General features: G+C 35.4%; 1 protein-coding gene across 3 annotated transcripts in view; it reads right to left on the bottom strand.

The window, feature by feature from the left end:
- Positions 1 to 2,991: 2,991 nt before the first annotated feature.
- The window catches only part of CAPS2 (calcyphosine 2), a 57,185-nt gene continuing 43,012 nt past the window's right edge, over positions 2,992 to 17,164 (bottom strand). For 2 of the 3 annotated variants that reach the window (XM_049627443.1, XM_049627442.1), the window contains exons 16-17: positions 14,062 to 14,158; positions 6,781 to 9,225 (exon numbers count right to left, since the gene is read on the bottom strand). In XM_049627443.1, coding sequence (XP_049483400.1) covers positions 9,050 to 9,225; positions 14,062 to 14,158 — 273 coding nt within the window. In that variant the 3' untranslated portion in view covers positions 6,781 to 9,049. Of the gene's footprint in view, positions 4,680 to 6,780; positions 9,226 to 14,061; positions 14,159 to 17,164 lie in introns of those variants that run through there. The other variant, XM_049627444.1, reaches the window with a different exon arrangement.

Raw genomic sequence — 17,164 nt, forward strand, 5'->3', positions numbered from 1 at the left:
AAAATTCTGAAATTAAAAAAAAAATACAAAGATAAGTGAAAAATCAGAAAATATGCCCAGTATCAGATGAGCAAGCTGAATACTGTGATATGCCCTAAAATAGGCTTAAATTTCAAGAAAAAGTAAGTAAAGAATTCTCTGAACTCCAAAAGCAGTAAACAACTTACTATCAGGAAACCAAAGTCAAGAGTGCTTCAGACTATCAGACAGTGGGGTGACACCGTCAGAGTCTGAAAGAGAAAGTGTGTGATCCGAGACTGGTACACTCCTATTCTAAGAGATGCCAATTTCCAACATCCCTTCCACTCATACATCGTTCTTCAGAGAACAATAGAGTGTGGTACTTAGAACACTACTAACAAAGGATTGCAGGAAAATTCGAAGTAACATCTTCAGATGTCTTACAAATTACTTATTTTAGTGATGTGTAAATAATGGGGAGATTAGAGAATGGCCACTTAAAGGGGTAAAATACAAACGCCCCGAAGGAAAGAAGTTGGCGTGGATTGTAAATAACTCCAATAATTTCTGGAACAAAATTGCACGTTAAAAAAACATCAGTTTTTCATATAGCAGTCCTAAAGAATGTGACAGGAGAGAAAGAAAAACATAAAAAGCATAAAACATCTGATATACTAATGATCCAAACATATTGGGATTGCTGAGGCAGATACAATTTTATGGATTTATGTCAGCTGACAGGTATTTATTGTGTATTTATGCATCAGATGCAAAGCCGGAGGCTATACTAGACTATGGGAACTTAGTGACGAACAATTAAAAGTGGCAATTGCCCTCTCAAGGCAGGTAATGGTTGATATAAACGAATGTGAGTGGCAAAGTGGTACAGAGGATAAATAGTGCTATGGTGAGTAAAAGGAGTTCTAAAATTTCTGGCACTACAGATGAAACCTGAAAGTGTGTTTTGAATTGTTTATAAGAAATTTCAGAACTAGAATGATATCTTCTGAATGACACTGAAATACGAAAGGAAACGTAAGTAGGAAGTGCATCAAAATCTTACCCTACATCTGCCTTCCAGCCTTCGTTGTCTTAGGGAAGTAACTCCATTACAACTTATGCAAGTGTCATCTTTCCTGTCTCTTCCCTTATTTTTCTAGCATATGTGCAAATACGTATCTACATGCACACACACACACACACACACACACACTCATCTAGAATATAATTTCCATATCTGTCCATGCTGCCAATCACTTATCACACTTAGCAGTCACTGGCTTCTTCATCTGCAGTTTCTGGGACCTATAAAGCTTCTTGAGGACAGAAAGCAGACCTTATTCTACGAGGGGGTCTAAGCAATACCCCTCGCTTCTCTGTCTCACTAGAAGCTCTCAAAAGTCCCTTTTTCCACTTCAGGTGGGCCTATATCCATTACAGTTGTAGTCTACTTAAACAAACTCCCTTTTAACACACACACACACACACACACACTACTCAAAGTGAGAATAAATGATCCCTCGAGCCTCATTCTAAGAAAACAGGCAAGCTTTTGTTTTTACTGTCCCAGAGTTGGAAGCAGAAATGATAAGAACTCAACTCAGGATCTGAATTTTTTCTGCATCTTATAGCAATAAGAACCAAACATAAATTATTCTCTCTACAAATTATCTTGCCATATTTATTAGAGTCATTGGTGAAACAGGGGAAATGGACAAATTTTTTTCATCAAGAGAATTATATGATGCTTAATCTAAGACAGTGATAAACTCACTAACTGCCAGAACTAATATAATATAATGAGTAACTGTTGCAGAGGTAAAATATGTTCTGCAAAGCTATGACTTTATATTATAGTTCAATTTCATTTATCTTTAATAAAGTATAACTTTGGATTCTATGTATCACTCATTCATATAGACATATCATGCCTATTTTCTTCTTTAATGTCTCAAAAGAATTTTATAAACCATGGGCCATATTAATTCATTCCCTGATTAGTTAGCAAAATGTTTTTAATATCTTTGTTTTATTCAAATTCTAATTAAGGATTTGTTGTGCTTACTATTTTTGTACAAAAAATAACCCCAGAACTTCGCAGCCTAAAGCAACCATTTTATTTTGCTCACAGAGTTATGGGTCAATTATACTTCAATAAACCTGAAATTAAAAATAAACAGAATGTAGAAAAGCTCATCTAGGTGGTTCTCACTTGGGATCTGTCAAGTGAATATGGTGAGAGGTTGGTTGGGGCTGCAATCGACCCAAGATGACTCACGCCCATGGTAGACAATTGATACTATCAGCTGGGAGACCAGAGCACCTCATACAACGGCTCCAATCTGGCAGTCTCATATAGTCTGACTTCTTACTTGGTGGTCAAATCTTGCAACAAGCAGTGAAGACACTTTGTGGCTTTTTCTTGCCTAGTCTGAGAAGTCACACAGCATCACTTCAGCCACAATCTATTGTTACAATCAAGTAACAAGTACATATCCAACTAGAGAAGACACACACCCCACCTCTGGGTGTGAGGTTAAGCTCACTAGGTAAGAACACTTTATGGGATGAGATACTGTCCCAGCCATCTGTAGAAGACACAATCTCTTACTGGATGCAAAAGACAATTGACTGCCTTAGGGTACACGCCGAAGATGTTAGGAATGTTGCCTAACATCTCTATAGATATAAAATTCATCTTCCACATGTATCATCTTCCAATTAATTTCAGTAACAATAAATTTTGTTACTAATCACTCTTTCAAACTGTCACCTTACTACATACTTCGTAAGAAAAGAATTGATAGCTTTAATACAAGATTTTGATTTTCCTTCATGGGCTCTGATGAAAGAAGAGAATTCATCTCTCTTTTAAAGAATAATTCTGGGGCATCTGGGTGGCTCAGTCGGTTAGGTGTCTGACTCTTGATTTCTGCAGGTCATGATCTTGTGGTTCGTGAGTTCGAGCCCTGTGCCAGGCTCTGAGCTGACAGTGCAGAGCCTGCTTGGGATTCTCTCTCTCCCTCTCTCTCTGCCCCTCCCCTGCTCTCTCTCTCTTTCTCTTATTTTTTCTCTCTCTTAAAACAAATAAATAAGCTTTATTAAAAAATAAAAAAAAGAATGGTTCATATGATTGCCATTTGGGATTAATCAGAAAAATAAAGAAAATTCTTCATTAATTTTTTATTTCAGGCAAAAAAATACAAAAGAAATAAATGTATACTGAGTTACATGTGTCTGCTAGATTGTATTAAGCACTATACCTAGAGATATAGCCACATCTACATCTCTTAAGTATATCCATATTTATACCTATAGTGAGTCCTTCAGTAAAGACTCAGTGACATTAAGTAGCTTCCCAAAGTCATACCTAATTTGTATCAGAGCTCAACTTTGAAATCAATATTCAGTGACTTCAAAGGTTGTGTCCTTTCCACATCATTTATATTAAAATATTATTAAAGTACATGTTTTTTTCTTGATGTAATGGTCATATCCAAATACATCATCAAAATTACTTTTCCTTGACATCATATATTTTTTAAGTTTTTCTATATGAATCTCTTCAACTACTGGATAAGTGTACAACTTTCATAAGTGACACATAATGATTTCCTTGAATGGCAGTCACCTGTTCCATATTGGCTTTCTAATCATCTGAAAATCCCAGGAAACTCAGCATACAGTTGCAAAGGTGAGAATCTTTTCATTTGTATCTAAACTTCAGCCATACTCAGAAATCCCATTCTAACTTGATAAAAGCAATACTTAAACACAACAGACACCATGGTTGTTTTCTCCTTGCATAAAATTCATCACCAGATAAATAATTTTATTCAAACCCTTACAAATAACTTTGTCTTGCTTAGAAATCCAAAAACTATACAAATTAGCTTACACAGGTTGAAGAAATCTTAAAATGTGTATCCAGTAATACATTTCTATAATTTATTCAATCAAATCTCCAAAATCTTAACCATTTCAGTTTTTTATAGAACATCTGAAATGCCATCTCAATAATACCTTAATAAATCATGACTTCAGAGGGATGAATTATTATTATTACTCCCCGATAGGACACAGTTCTTCCATGCTCCACTGTGTCTAGTTTATACCTGTGTTATATCAAGCATGAACTAGGGGCATTTAATTTTTTAACTTTTTTAATGCTTATTTGCTTTTTGAGAGAGAGAGCGAGGGACACAGACAGGGAGACACAAAACCTGAAGCAGGCTCCAGGCTCTGAGCCATCAGCACAGATGGAGGGCTCGAACCGACGAACCGCGAGATCATGACCTGAGCTGAAGTCGGACGTTCAACAGACTGAGCCTCCCAGGCATCCCTATGCTACAGTGTTTTAATGCAAAAGTGTTCAAATGTAAGAACCATAACAATTGTTGCTTTAAATCACACATGTATTCACTTAGCAAATTTTGATTTAATATCTACCACACCTCAAGAGACTTTCCATTAGATACCAGGGTCATAAAGTGAAATAAGATATGGTTCTTATACTCAAGAAGCTTACAATACAATACAATACAACATAAGCCAACTAATAACTATAGTATGAAGTGATAGATGCTTCATTTATCCAATGCCAATAGGATCCAAAGAACGGCAAGTATATCAGACTCCAGAGTTTCTTGGCTTTAGTTTTCCAGAAGTGATGGTTCTTGAGGTAGTGTTAGAAAACAGTAGCAGTTGATTTAGATGCGCTAATGGAGGAAACAATGTTAGACAAAAGTATCAGAGCAGTACTGAAGGCACAGAGGTTTAAAACCTCATAATCCAGGGGCATCTGGGTGGCTCGGTCAGTGAAACATCCGACTCTTGGTTTCAGCTCAGGTCATGATCTCATGGTTTGTGGGTTCGAGCCCATGTCGGGCTCTACTGACAGTATGGAGCCTGCTTGGATTCCTTCTCTCTCCCACTCTCTGCCCTTCCCCAGTTTTGTTCTCTCTCTCTTCCTCTCAAAATAAACATTTAAAAAAAATTAAAACCTCATAATCCTGTTTAAAAACTGTAAGTAGCTTAGAATGGCTGGGGGAACAAAGAGAATGAACTGTGGAGAGGGAGATCAGCTTGGGGAGACTAGATTATTTAGGTTGTCTGTCATAAGGTGAGGAGTTTGAACTTCTCTTAAAGGTGTGGGATACCATGGAAGAACTTTAATCATTGAAATAAAGTACATTTGAGAAAGATAATTCTAGAAGCAATGTGTAGATGGGTTAAAGTAGGAACGGAAAGGAAGCAGAATTGATGTGGGGGTAATACACATGTAAAGTGGTAAGAGCTTAAGCAAAGGAATAGGCACTGAGAATAGTGAAAGGGATGGATTCAAAAGTAAGAAACCCAAGGACTTGAGACCAAGTAGATACACAAAGTGTGAGAAAAATCTACACTGAGAGCCTTGGGCAATTGAACAGAATAGTGCTACACAGTAAGTATAGTTGATCCTTGAACAATATGGGCTTGTTCTGTGCAGGTCCACTTACACGCAGATTTTTTGGGGGGGGTTACAGTACTGAAAACAATTTTATTTTATATGTATATTTTTTAATATGAAATTTATTGTCAAATTGGTTTCCATACAACACCCAGTGCTCATCCCAACAGGTGCCCTCCTCAAGACCCGTCACCCACCCCCCAACAACCCTGTTTATTCTCAGTTTTTAAGAGTCTCTTATGGTTTATATATTTTTAATGTTTATTTATTTTTGAGAGAGAGAGAGCACAAGCAGAGAAGGGGCAGAGAGAGGGGGACAGAGGATCCGAAGCAGGCTCTGCCCTGACAGCAGCTAGCCAGACACAGGGTTCGAACTCATGACCTGAGCCAAAGTCTGACACTCAACCAACTGAGCCACCCAGGGGGCCCAGTACTGAAAATGATTTTAATAACATTTTATTTTCTCTAGCTTACTTTACTGTAATAATGCAGTATACAATACATATAATATACAAAATATGTATTAGTTGACTATGTTATCGGTAAGGGGCTCTGGTCAACAGTAAGTTATTAGTAGTTAAGTTTTGGGGGAGTTAAAAGTTATAGGTGGATTTTCGACTGCACAGGGGGATCAGCATCCCTAACCTCTGTCGTTTAAGGGTCAACCATATTATACATGACTGACAGAATGAGGTCATGATCAAATGAACAGTGGCTCCACGATGAGGCACTTATTCTTTATCCTAGGAAGACATCCAAAAAAATGTTCTCCTTAGAAGTTTGTAGAACCATAAAATAAAAATGGAAGGCTATAACAGGAGCTTTTCCTCATTATCAGATACAACGCTTCCCCGTCAACCCACTGAATTCTCTTTGCTCTTCTCTTGCGTGGCTTGTTATACAGGTTTGGTTCCTCCTACTTTTTCAAGCACTTTCACTGTAGATTTTTGTCCTTGCTGGGCAACTGAGTGGCGACTACAGTTTATCACAGTACATGTTTTATTTATGCAAGGACTATAAACCATAATCTCACGTATATACGCATGCTAAATACTGGGAGGTAAGCACAGCCTATTGTATACAGTTCTCTCCTGAAGTAACTTACAACTTTGACTGGAAATTCAAAGTAATTAATAAAATGTGTCTTATAGATGTGGCAACACTATGGATTGTTCTAAGTCAATTTACCTGTGCAGAGTCACTGGTTCGTTAAGAACATATGTTCATATAGTAAAACATTTAAAACAGGAACATACACTTTTACCTGTATTATACTCTAGTTACTCCAGCATTCTAATGTATATTCCTTCCTAACTAAAATACAGTACTCCTTTTTTTTTTCCTAAAAAAATGTGAGTTTTCCCAAAAACTCTGTAAAACTTTATTAATAAGAGTAGAGACACTAAAATGAATATATAGACTTCAATAAACAGTATAGCTATTGGGAAAGCAGCTCTTTACCACAAACAAGTAAAGACCTTTTAAAGATCTAGAGAATGATGGAATACACTTGATATAAAATGTATGTAACATCACCATAACATATAATTTCATATTTAATATTTTAAAGTTAATCAAGAAATATTTTAGACTCTTGAAGACTGTTAAGAATTTTAAAAGCCAGTTATTATATTGTCCATGTTTGAAAATATAACCATGTAATTGAAAGCTCTCCTATTAGACTGAATACTAAATAATAGATTTTATTACACCGAAATCAGAGAACAATGCAGACAGTAAGGCAAATGCAGAATGATTTACTGGGCCAAGAATTATAATTTAACAAAATATACAGATAACATATTGAATACATATTCCTTAACTCTACATTGAAATAACAGTGGAAAGTAATAAGAAATTAACTATTCCTAAACTCCTATATAGACAAACTTCTTGCAAACAAACACATATCAGTACTTATATTAAGAGCGTGATGGTTTATTAAGAGTAAGATGTGACATTAACATGTTAAATCCCAGAAGAATCTTCCCTTTTTTCCCAATATGACAGCCTACACAATACATTTTGTGATTATATTCACAAGATGACCCAACAATGTTAAGAATGGATTTGTTATGAATAAAAAATTATCAATGAAAAACAGTACATGCATATTGAGCACCCACAGAATTAGTCATTTTAATATGAGAACAATTTGTAGGTTTTAAAATGACTATAGTTGGATACATTTTTCTAAGAATAAGAATGTGATTCAGAAATGGTGTTACTATCGAGTTACTATACTTACTATAGACTTATTTCTGCTAAAATGTCTTCCAGCATATTGTTTTAATTACAATAACCTAATGGCGGGGGTGAATTCAAAGGAATAAAGAATTTAGCTAGTGAAAATAGCACTAAAATGTTCTGATATTTTAGTGGTGAGTTTTAGTACCTACTCGAAAAAGTACCACTTTGAATGTACTGTGTTCCCACATATCACACAACTGATAATGTTGCCAATGGCATAGATGAATAAAGTTATATGCCAAAAGTCATATTCTACAACTTATTTTACTCAACACCATTCTTTTCTAATTTATGTTATCATAATATATAACATTTAAAAGTATGAACTTGGAAACAACTGAGTTTTCTCTTCTCTCTGTATTTCCAAGCAGAAGTGAGGAGAAGTGAAGGAAAATTTAGAAAGGATAATTACAACATATTTAATCATTAAATAATATCTATTGAGAAGAAAATGTTTCAGTTGTTTTAGTATAACAAAAGGAGGTTTAGAATAACATACATTCATTTTAGGACACAAACATCCTTTTACATTTTGTTAAGAATTAGAAAATTATCCCTTAGTCCATACATGTGATAATGCACTTTTTGAGATCTTTACTTAAAAATTTCAGAAAACATTCCCCCTCCCATTTTACACTGTTTCTAGCTAACTAGTAATTCTGTGTAGGTAAGAAGGATTGCAGTTAAAAATAGAATAAAAGAACGAACAGAGCTGATCACTCAAATAATTACACTGTGCTCAACTGGACCAAAAAAACAAAACAAAACAAAACAAAAAAAACAGCACATAATTTAGAAGAATTCACAAGACAGGTCAGTGTTTACATAAGCATTTTAGGGGTAAGCCTCCATCATTCTAATAATTTATCTTATGGAAAACATCTACAATCACCCCACAGGGAAAATTTCCCTTGCATATCCGTTAATTCCTTTAACATTTTCATGTTTGAAACAAGCTGAACTATTTGAAGTCTTATAGGCTTTGGGCCCAATTCCAGTCTATCAGATTGAGAGTGTTGGCAATCATATTTTGGGGAACAGGTAGCAAAAAAAAAAAATGGATGTGTAACGCAGTTACTATATAGATGCTCCCATATAGTTTCATGAAGACATAACTTTCCTATGAAGCCTACTTAAAAATGACCTTTAAAATCTATTCAAGATAAGTAATAAATCAAAATGACAGGACTTTACAAACTTAGAGACACTCATACATGCACATGAACATACATATAACTTCATCTATCTTTCTGATTTCTCTTTTCAGACTCAATCTTTTCGAGGAAAAAAAAAAGTCCTAGAAAAATATATTCCAGTGTTTGTATTTTACAATCACTTCATTCTCTCCTTTAAAATGCTTCGTGCTGAAGACACGTTCATTTTGAAAAACTAAATCCCCCATGGGGTACGTAAGATATTAACAAAATCTTCATCATTTACTATCCCTATACTTAGACCTTCATAGTAATCTTCAAATTCACCGTACGACACTTCATCAGACTTGCTGCAGGCATCTTTTAGTGTTTCTAGAAAAGATAATTTGATTTCTTCCTCTGTGGAATGGCCTGTAAAATAGTACTGACTGTGAAACATTCTCCTTAGAAGACTAGTAAAGTGACTGATGATGATAAAGAAATACTTAATCACCTTATGAAATCTCTTCCACAATTTGAAATCTATGTCAAACTTCCCTCCAATTTATTTAAACATTTTCTTGCATGAATCAGAATTTAATGGTGATGAGTTTAGTACACATTTGAGGCCTCTTTTAAGCCTCTTATACAATGTAATACATATAGGCAAAATAAGAGTCACTAATGTAGACATTCTTCTATTTCTTAATATTTTAGAGGACTCGGCTTTATTTCCATTAGAAATAAGGAAAGAAGAAAACAATTTCCAAGATTTATAGGCTGTTAACGCAGTAATGCAACGTATGAGAAATATCCTTATATTCAGGCATTAGTTATTTTATGAATCAGTTACTCATAATTGCAGCTAGAAAATATTACTGCGAACATAGGATTCAGAGGCCTATGAAAATCTTTGCTGGAAGAACTTTCACTGGATTAAATCACCCTATTTTAAACTCTGCAATTAAGTAGGTTATTTCCACTAGGTTATGTTAAATATGATTAATCTCATTCTATAGGAAGATGCTATTAAGAATGACATAATGTAAACAAATTATAATTTTTTAGTTTGTCATTTTAAGAGAGAACATAAAATATCTGATTCAGTCTTTTAATTCATTTGCTTTGTTTAATTCATAAAGAGAACAATAAGCTATTTAAATAAGTAGCTCGGATTGTATTGTGGTCAGTTAAAGGGAAGGAACCATCTCAGCCACTACCCTCCTCACGCAGATCTACTCCCAGGATCCCAGCATCGAACAGGAAAAAAGACATTCATTAAGGTTTTTTTTTTGTTTTTGTTTTTAATTTTTTTTTTAATGTTTTTTATTTATTTTTGAGACAGAGAGAGACAGAGCATGAACGGGGGAGGGGCAGAGAGAGAGGGAGACACAGAATCGGAAGCAGGCTCCAGGCTCTGGGCCATCAGCCCAGAGCCCGACGCGGGGCTCGAACTCACGGACAGCGAGATCGTGACCTGAGCTGAAGCCGGACGCCCAACCGACTGAGCCACCCAGGCGCCCCTCATTAAGTTTTTAATAAGAGGAAGTAATAATAAGATGGAAGTAAGCTATAGAAGGCGGTCAGGTAATACTCAAAGAAAATAGATGCCCATATATATAAAGGCAAAAAAGGGTCAGAGAAATCTATGTGACTCTCTAAATCATTCTGAAGTCATGTCGCATTTCAAAATAACACACTTAAATGGGAATACCACCTTGTCTAATGAGGTGGGCAAAATTAGGCAAGAGTTGGATCTTTTTCAAACACCAGAGGTCTCTAATGGACTCGGTAATAATTCATCGTAAAGTGCCTTTCAAACTGAAAGAATGCTTTGGATAAAATGTTTGCTGTCTTTTAAAAACATGCATGCGAGGGGCGCCTGGGTGGCTCTGTCGGCAGAGCATCTGACTCGGTTTCGGCTCAGGTCATGATCTCACAGCTAGTGAGTCTTAGACTCCCATCAGACTCTGGTGACAACACACAGCCTCTTTGGGATTCTGTCTCCCTTTCTCTCTGCCCCTCCCTCATTCTCTCTCTCTCTCTCTCTCTCTCTCTCTCTCTCTCCCTCTCTCTCTCTGCCTCTGTCAAAAATAAAGAAATAAAAATAAATAAATATTTAAAAATAAAAACTAAAAACATGCATGAGAAATACAGAACAAGTGATTATTTTATTTTAAACACAGGCTGAATGAACAACGACTGAATAAGTATGTTCTGCAGAAATGGTAATATAAAACAATAAATTGAATTTGTGATTGAATGTTAGTCAAGGATTAAAATTAATCAAGATCTGATCTATATAAAACATATATACCTGTTGGCAGTAGAGATTTCTTCCTTTGTTTACCATCCGTACTTTAGGATAAATGAGTTTTAACACTTTTTTAAATAAAAACATTATTTTTTTTTATTTTATAAGTTTTTATTTATTTTGAGAGAGAGAGTGTGAGCAGGGGAGGGGCAGAGAGAGAGGGGGAGAGAAAGAATCCCAAGCAGGCTCTGTGCTGTCAGCACAGAGCCCAAAGTGGAGCTCAAACACAAGACCATGAGATCACGACCTGAGCCAAAATCAAGAATCAGATGTTTAGCCAATGGAGCCAGCTATGCATCTTAGCATTTTTTATTTAAATTTGTGTTTCAAATACTCAAGAATTTTATACTTCCTCTGTACTCCCACCTAGGAAATACATAGCTTTTATCACTTGTAACTAACTTCTTTCTCTCCTCTTAGAGACCATCAAGTATTTTAATGAACAATGTTAAGTTCTATTATCTTCACAAGAAATATATTTGAAATATCTTATTTCTATTAAAGCTGAAAATAGCTTTTTCTAATAAGTTATTTATGCAAAGTAAAAAAAAGTATTTTCTACAGTTAGATTGTGCTACAAAAGCCTTAATTTAAATGAATTATAAATTGTAAACAATCTATATTCCAGAGATGGGTATGTAAATATATTATAATTTGTAATGATAGACAACAATAAAGGTTTTTGTTTCTCTTTTTTAAAAAACAGTAATGAGTTTTCCTCTTTTTAAGGCTTTTTATGCCTTGCTAGATCTTCCTTAATGAGAATGCAAAGACGAGGTATGGAATTTCTTAAATTAACAAAGGCTTACCCAAAAACAAAAACAAAACCCTCACCAACAATTCCGTGACATCTAACAAAACTAAAGCTACTTAATTAAGATTATTAGAGGGGAGAAAATAAAGAGAAACACAATATAGGGTGTTGAAATCACCTAATTCTGAAATAAGTAAACTATCTTGTTCTTATATTTGGTAAGACTAATTAAAGGAGAAAAGCAGAGAATGACAAAGGTTTAAAGGAAAAGATACGCTAAATCCAATTAAATAATGCTAGAAATTTTCTTATGGCAACTGCAGTTCATTTAAAGTCACTGATAAGCACATTAAACTATTTTGACCTGAAACAGATTATTAGAAATTCTTTTAATATTAGAAAAAGGAAAATTCTAGAATAATAGTATTCTATAGTACTTAATAGTAGATGATCAAAATTATAAATTAGAAAGAAACTATTCATAAAATATAAATTATAAGTGGTCAAAAAATATACAAAAATGTGTTTAGCCTTCCAAGTAGCCAGGGAAATGAAAATAAAATTATTTTTAGTCTATCAGATAGGCAAAAATTTGTGGTGTTAGCATGGTAGGAGTGTAACTGAATTCTCCATCTAATGGCAATATAGCCATCTTACAATGCAATGGTATAGCCATCTTACAATGCAATTTGAAAGTATCCATTAACATTTGAAATGCAGATATCCTAAGTCATAAAATTACCCCCTCCACCGTGGAAACAGCAGAAAATGAGCCTATGGAGTCACAAATATGCCTATTCACTTCTTCATTGTTTAGAAATTAAAAGTCTACCAACAGGAGACTAGATAGGTAGGTAAATTGTAGTATATTGATTTTTACAAAGAGTAATATACAACAAATAAAAATAAGGTGGATCAATGGGATTAATATGGAAAGAGCTCCAAAAGGTATTTTGGAGCATAAAAAATAAATTACATAGCAATGTGTTTAGTGTACCTTTCATGTTAAAAAAAAAAAAGAAAGAAAAATCTTCAAGAAGTATTAGATCTTTATAGTACATATACATATTCATACAAAATTCATGGAGTAAGGATTGAAATGTATATATATTAAATGACAATAACTGTTACCTCTATAGAGGAAAGTATAATGAAAAGAGGAGAGTTACTATGGCCAAATGCTTTCATTATAATAAGAATTCATTTATAAATCAATTATGTAAAAATTAAAGTCTGAAGAAATATAGTAGGCAATACATCTCTAAAATTACAGATGTTCCTTGACTTATGATAAAGTTATGTCTGATAAACCAATCAGTTGTAAATTGAAACGGTCCTAAGCTGAAAATGCATTTAATTCACCTAATCTACTGAACACCATAGCTTGGCCTAGCCTACTTTACACGTGCTCAGAACACTTACATTAGCCTACAGCTGGGTAAAATCACCTGATGCCTATTTTATAATCTAGTTGAATATCTCATGTAATTGACTGAATACTGTACTGATAGCGAATGGCTGGAAGCGTGTGGGTTGCTGACCCTCCCAATCGCACGGCTGACTGGGAGCGACAGCTTGTCGCCCCCGCACGACAGCTGCAGAGAGTACCGTACCGCCCGGCGTTAGCCAGGGGAAGAGATCAAAATCCAAAATTTGAAGTAGTTTCTACTAAACAGTTAATGTTTTCACACTATCATGAAGTCAGAATACCGTTAAGTTGAACCATCCGAAGTTGGGGACCACCTGGATGTATGCATGTATTTTCTAGATGCTCAAATTTTGACAAACGTATGTATGCTCATTACATGTATACCTCCATTCCTAGAGAAAGACGTTCACTTTCTGCCTTAAATCTTCAAGTGTAAGCACATACAGTAAAACCAACTCAGAGAACTTGCACATGTAATTATCTGTCCTCTAAATCTATTCTGTTCCAACTCAGATTCCTCGCCATCTCCTCAGTAAGAAATAAAAGTTCAATCTCAGTTTATGAATATCAGAGAAAAAAATAAGAAGACAATAGACCTATGAATTTTTAAAGGAAGGCCAAATGACTCTTATGTTTCTGGTTTAAAAAATAATTGTTTATTTCCTCCCTTAATAGCCTCAAGTCCACACTGTAAGTTAATATGATTTAAACATATTACTTTTATTAACTAACATTTTAGAAATGTAATGCATTTTGATTCATAATAATTACCTGAAATTACTTGAGGATGCTTCTTTGCACAATAACATTTTCTTATGTCTATAATAGGCACACAGCCAGTTTTGTTGAAATCCAGTTTCATAAAGACCTAAATAAAGAGAGATGTTATTTTTTTTTCTATAAACTCATTAGACATGAGAATCTAACTCCCTATTCTGAAGGTTATTTATGATCTCTAAACAAGCCAGTTTAAAAGTACTAAACTGGTATATGACAAAAGCGTCATGAATCCAGGAAGATATTAGAACAAGATGTTAGGTAACCTACGCTGGAGTATTATTTCTACCACTTCCTGGAACCCTGACCTTGAAAAAGTAACCTTACCTCTGTTGCACTGGCTTTCCTCTCACACTTTAGAGTTGAGTAAAAGACCTTTCTGGTAACTTCCTGCTCTAGAATTTACAGGAAACTGATAAATGGCCAAGACAAATTACTTTGATTCAAAAAGTGATCATGTAAATATTCATCACTAAAATCAATGAGAAATTGCAATACTTTTTAAATGGCCTGTGTTGGGGCGCCTGGGTGGCTCAGTCGGTTAAGCGTCCAACTTCGGCTCAGGACACGATCTCGCGGTCCATGAGTTCGAGCCCCGCATCCGGCTCTGGGCTGACAGCTCAGAGCCTGGAGCCTGCTTCCGGTTCTGTGTCTCCCTCTCTCTCTGTCCCTTCCCCGTTCATGCTCTCTCTCTGTCTCAAAAATAAATAAACTTTAAAAAAAATTTTTTAAATAAATAAATAAATGGCCTGTGTTATTCTATTTCCTAAAATTTAACACTACCTTTTGATATGCCAGTTGTTTTATTGCTCCTCTAACTCAATACAATTTTTAGCATCATAAAATAAAAAATATTTTATGGAGGAGTGGGTATATAGAAACACAAAACCAACTCAAAACAACAGCCCACATTTGCAAAAGAGTCGAAACTGGAATCAAGTTTGTTTATTCACAATAATCTGTTCACAGAAATATGGCACCTGTAATGGGCTGAACTATGTCCTACCCCAATTCATGTGTTGAAGCCCTAGCCCACCTTGTACCTCAGAATGTGACTGCTATTTGGAGATGGGGCCTTTAAAGAAGTAATTAAGTTAAAATGAAATCACTAGGGTGGGCCCTAATCCAGTATAACTGGTGTCCACATAAGAAGAGGAGATTAGGACACAGACAACCAGACTGAGGATTTGAGCACATAAAGAGAAGACAGCAAATCACAAGTCAAGGAGAGAGGCCTCAGGAGAGACCAAACCTGCTGACACCTTGATCTTGGACTCCTAGCCTCCAGAAGAGCAAGATAATAAATTTCTGTTATTTAAGTCACACAGCCTGGGGTATTTGTTATGGTAGCCCTGGCAAATTAGTATAGTACTTTATAACTCTATTTTTGTCCTCTATTCCCAGAATCAAGATTTATGAAAGAGACAACCCTCCAATTTCTACTCCTGATATTCAAACCTCTCACCAGGACATGTAAAGTACAAATAAATGCACATTTATAAATATTATGTGCTGGGGGTGCCTGGGTGGCTCAGTCGGTTAAGCGGCCGACTTCGGCTCAGGTCATGATCTCACGGTCCGTGAGTTTGAGCCCCACATCAGGCTCTGTGCTGACAGCTCAGAGCCTGGAGCCCATTTCAGATTCTGTGTCTCCCTCTCTCTCTGACCCTCCCCTGCTCATGCTCTGTCTCTGTCTCAAAAATAAATAAACGTTAAAAAAAAAAAAATTAAAAAAAAAAAAAATTATGTGCTGAATTCATTTAACATAAAGTTTTTATTGTGTCTTTTAGCCAGTAAAGATAAAGATTTTGATATTTTCTATTTCAGATTTATGCCTGATGTAATTGTTTATACTTTTCTGTACACAATAGCTTTGTTTCCAATATTAGATACATCTACATTTTCTAATAGGTACATATACAAAAGAAAAACAAACTACATTGCTCAAAATATGCTCCAAAAATGGCTACAAGAACCTAAGTAATACATAGTTTCCTATAAAAATCGGGGTTTCTGTTTTGTTTTGTTTTTTAAAGATTTATTTATTTATTTATTTATTTATTTATTTAGAAAGGGAGAGTGTGTGAGCAGGGAAGGGGCAGAGAGACAGGATCTCAAGCAGGCTCCACACTGGAAGCAGGGAACCCAATGTGGGGCTCGATCCCACAAACCATGGGACCATGACCTGAGCTGAAATCAAGAGTCAGACATTTAAATGACTGAGCCACCCAAGCACCTCAGGGGTCCTGTTTTTAATTCCAATTTAACACAGTCATTTTAATCTTCATTTGAACAGCTAACATGCATATTATAAAACCAGAAAAACATATTATAAAACCAGAGATTATAAAACCAGTCATCATCCTAAGATAACATGTATTGAGCCTTGACACTGGAATAGCCACAATGCTAAGATTTTACATGTTTAATCCTTATACCAACCCTATGAGACAAAACTAAGGCTCAAAGATATTTAATAATAGATAGTCATATAACTAGTCATTTATGGAGCCAGCAATTTATGGAACTAGTAGTCTGTGAACCAAAATTTGATTTCAGATTTTAATTTCCTTTTAAAATCTGTTCCTGGGGTGCCTGGGTGGCTCAGTCAGTTAAGCATCTGATGTGGTCCATGAGTTCGAGCCCTGCATTGGGCTCTGTGCTGACAGCTCAGGGCCTGGACCCTGCTTCAGATTCTGTGTCTCCCTCTCTCTCTGCCTCTCCCCAATCACACTCTGTTTCTCTCTGTCTCTCAAAACTAAATAAATGTTAAAACAAATTTTTTTAATAAAACAAAATCTGTTCCTAAAACATATGTATAAATTATTTTGCTTTATCCTGGTAGATTTGTATATGTATGTATTTGCTTGTATTTTACGAAACCCAAAACAAATGACAGGTAAAGGGATTTAAAACATGTTCAATGGTGGGGCTTCTGGGTAGCTCAGTCAGTTAAGGGTTGACTCTTGATTTAGGCTCAGGTCATGATCTCATGGTTCACAGGATTGAGCCCTGAGTCAGGCTCTGTGCTGTCAGCACAGAGTTTGCTTGGGATTCTCCCTTATTCTCTCTCTGCCCCTCCCCTGCTTGCATGCAC

The sequence above is a fragment of the Panthera uncia genome, chromosome B4, assembly GCF_023721935.1.
Source record: "Panthera uncia isolate 11264 chromosome B4, Puncia_PCG_1.0, whole genome shotgun sequence".
Lineage (NCBI taxonomy): Eukaryota > Metazoa > Chordata > Mammalia > Carnivora > Felidae > Panthera > Panthera uncia.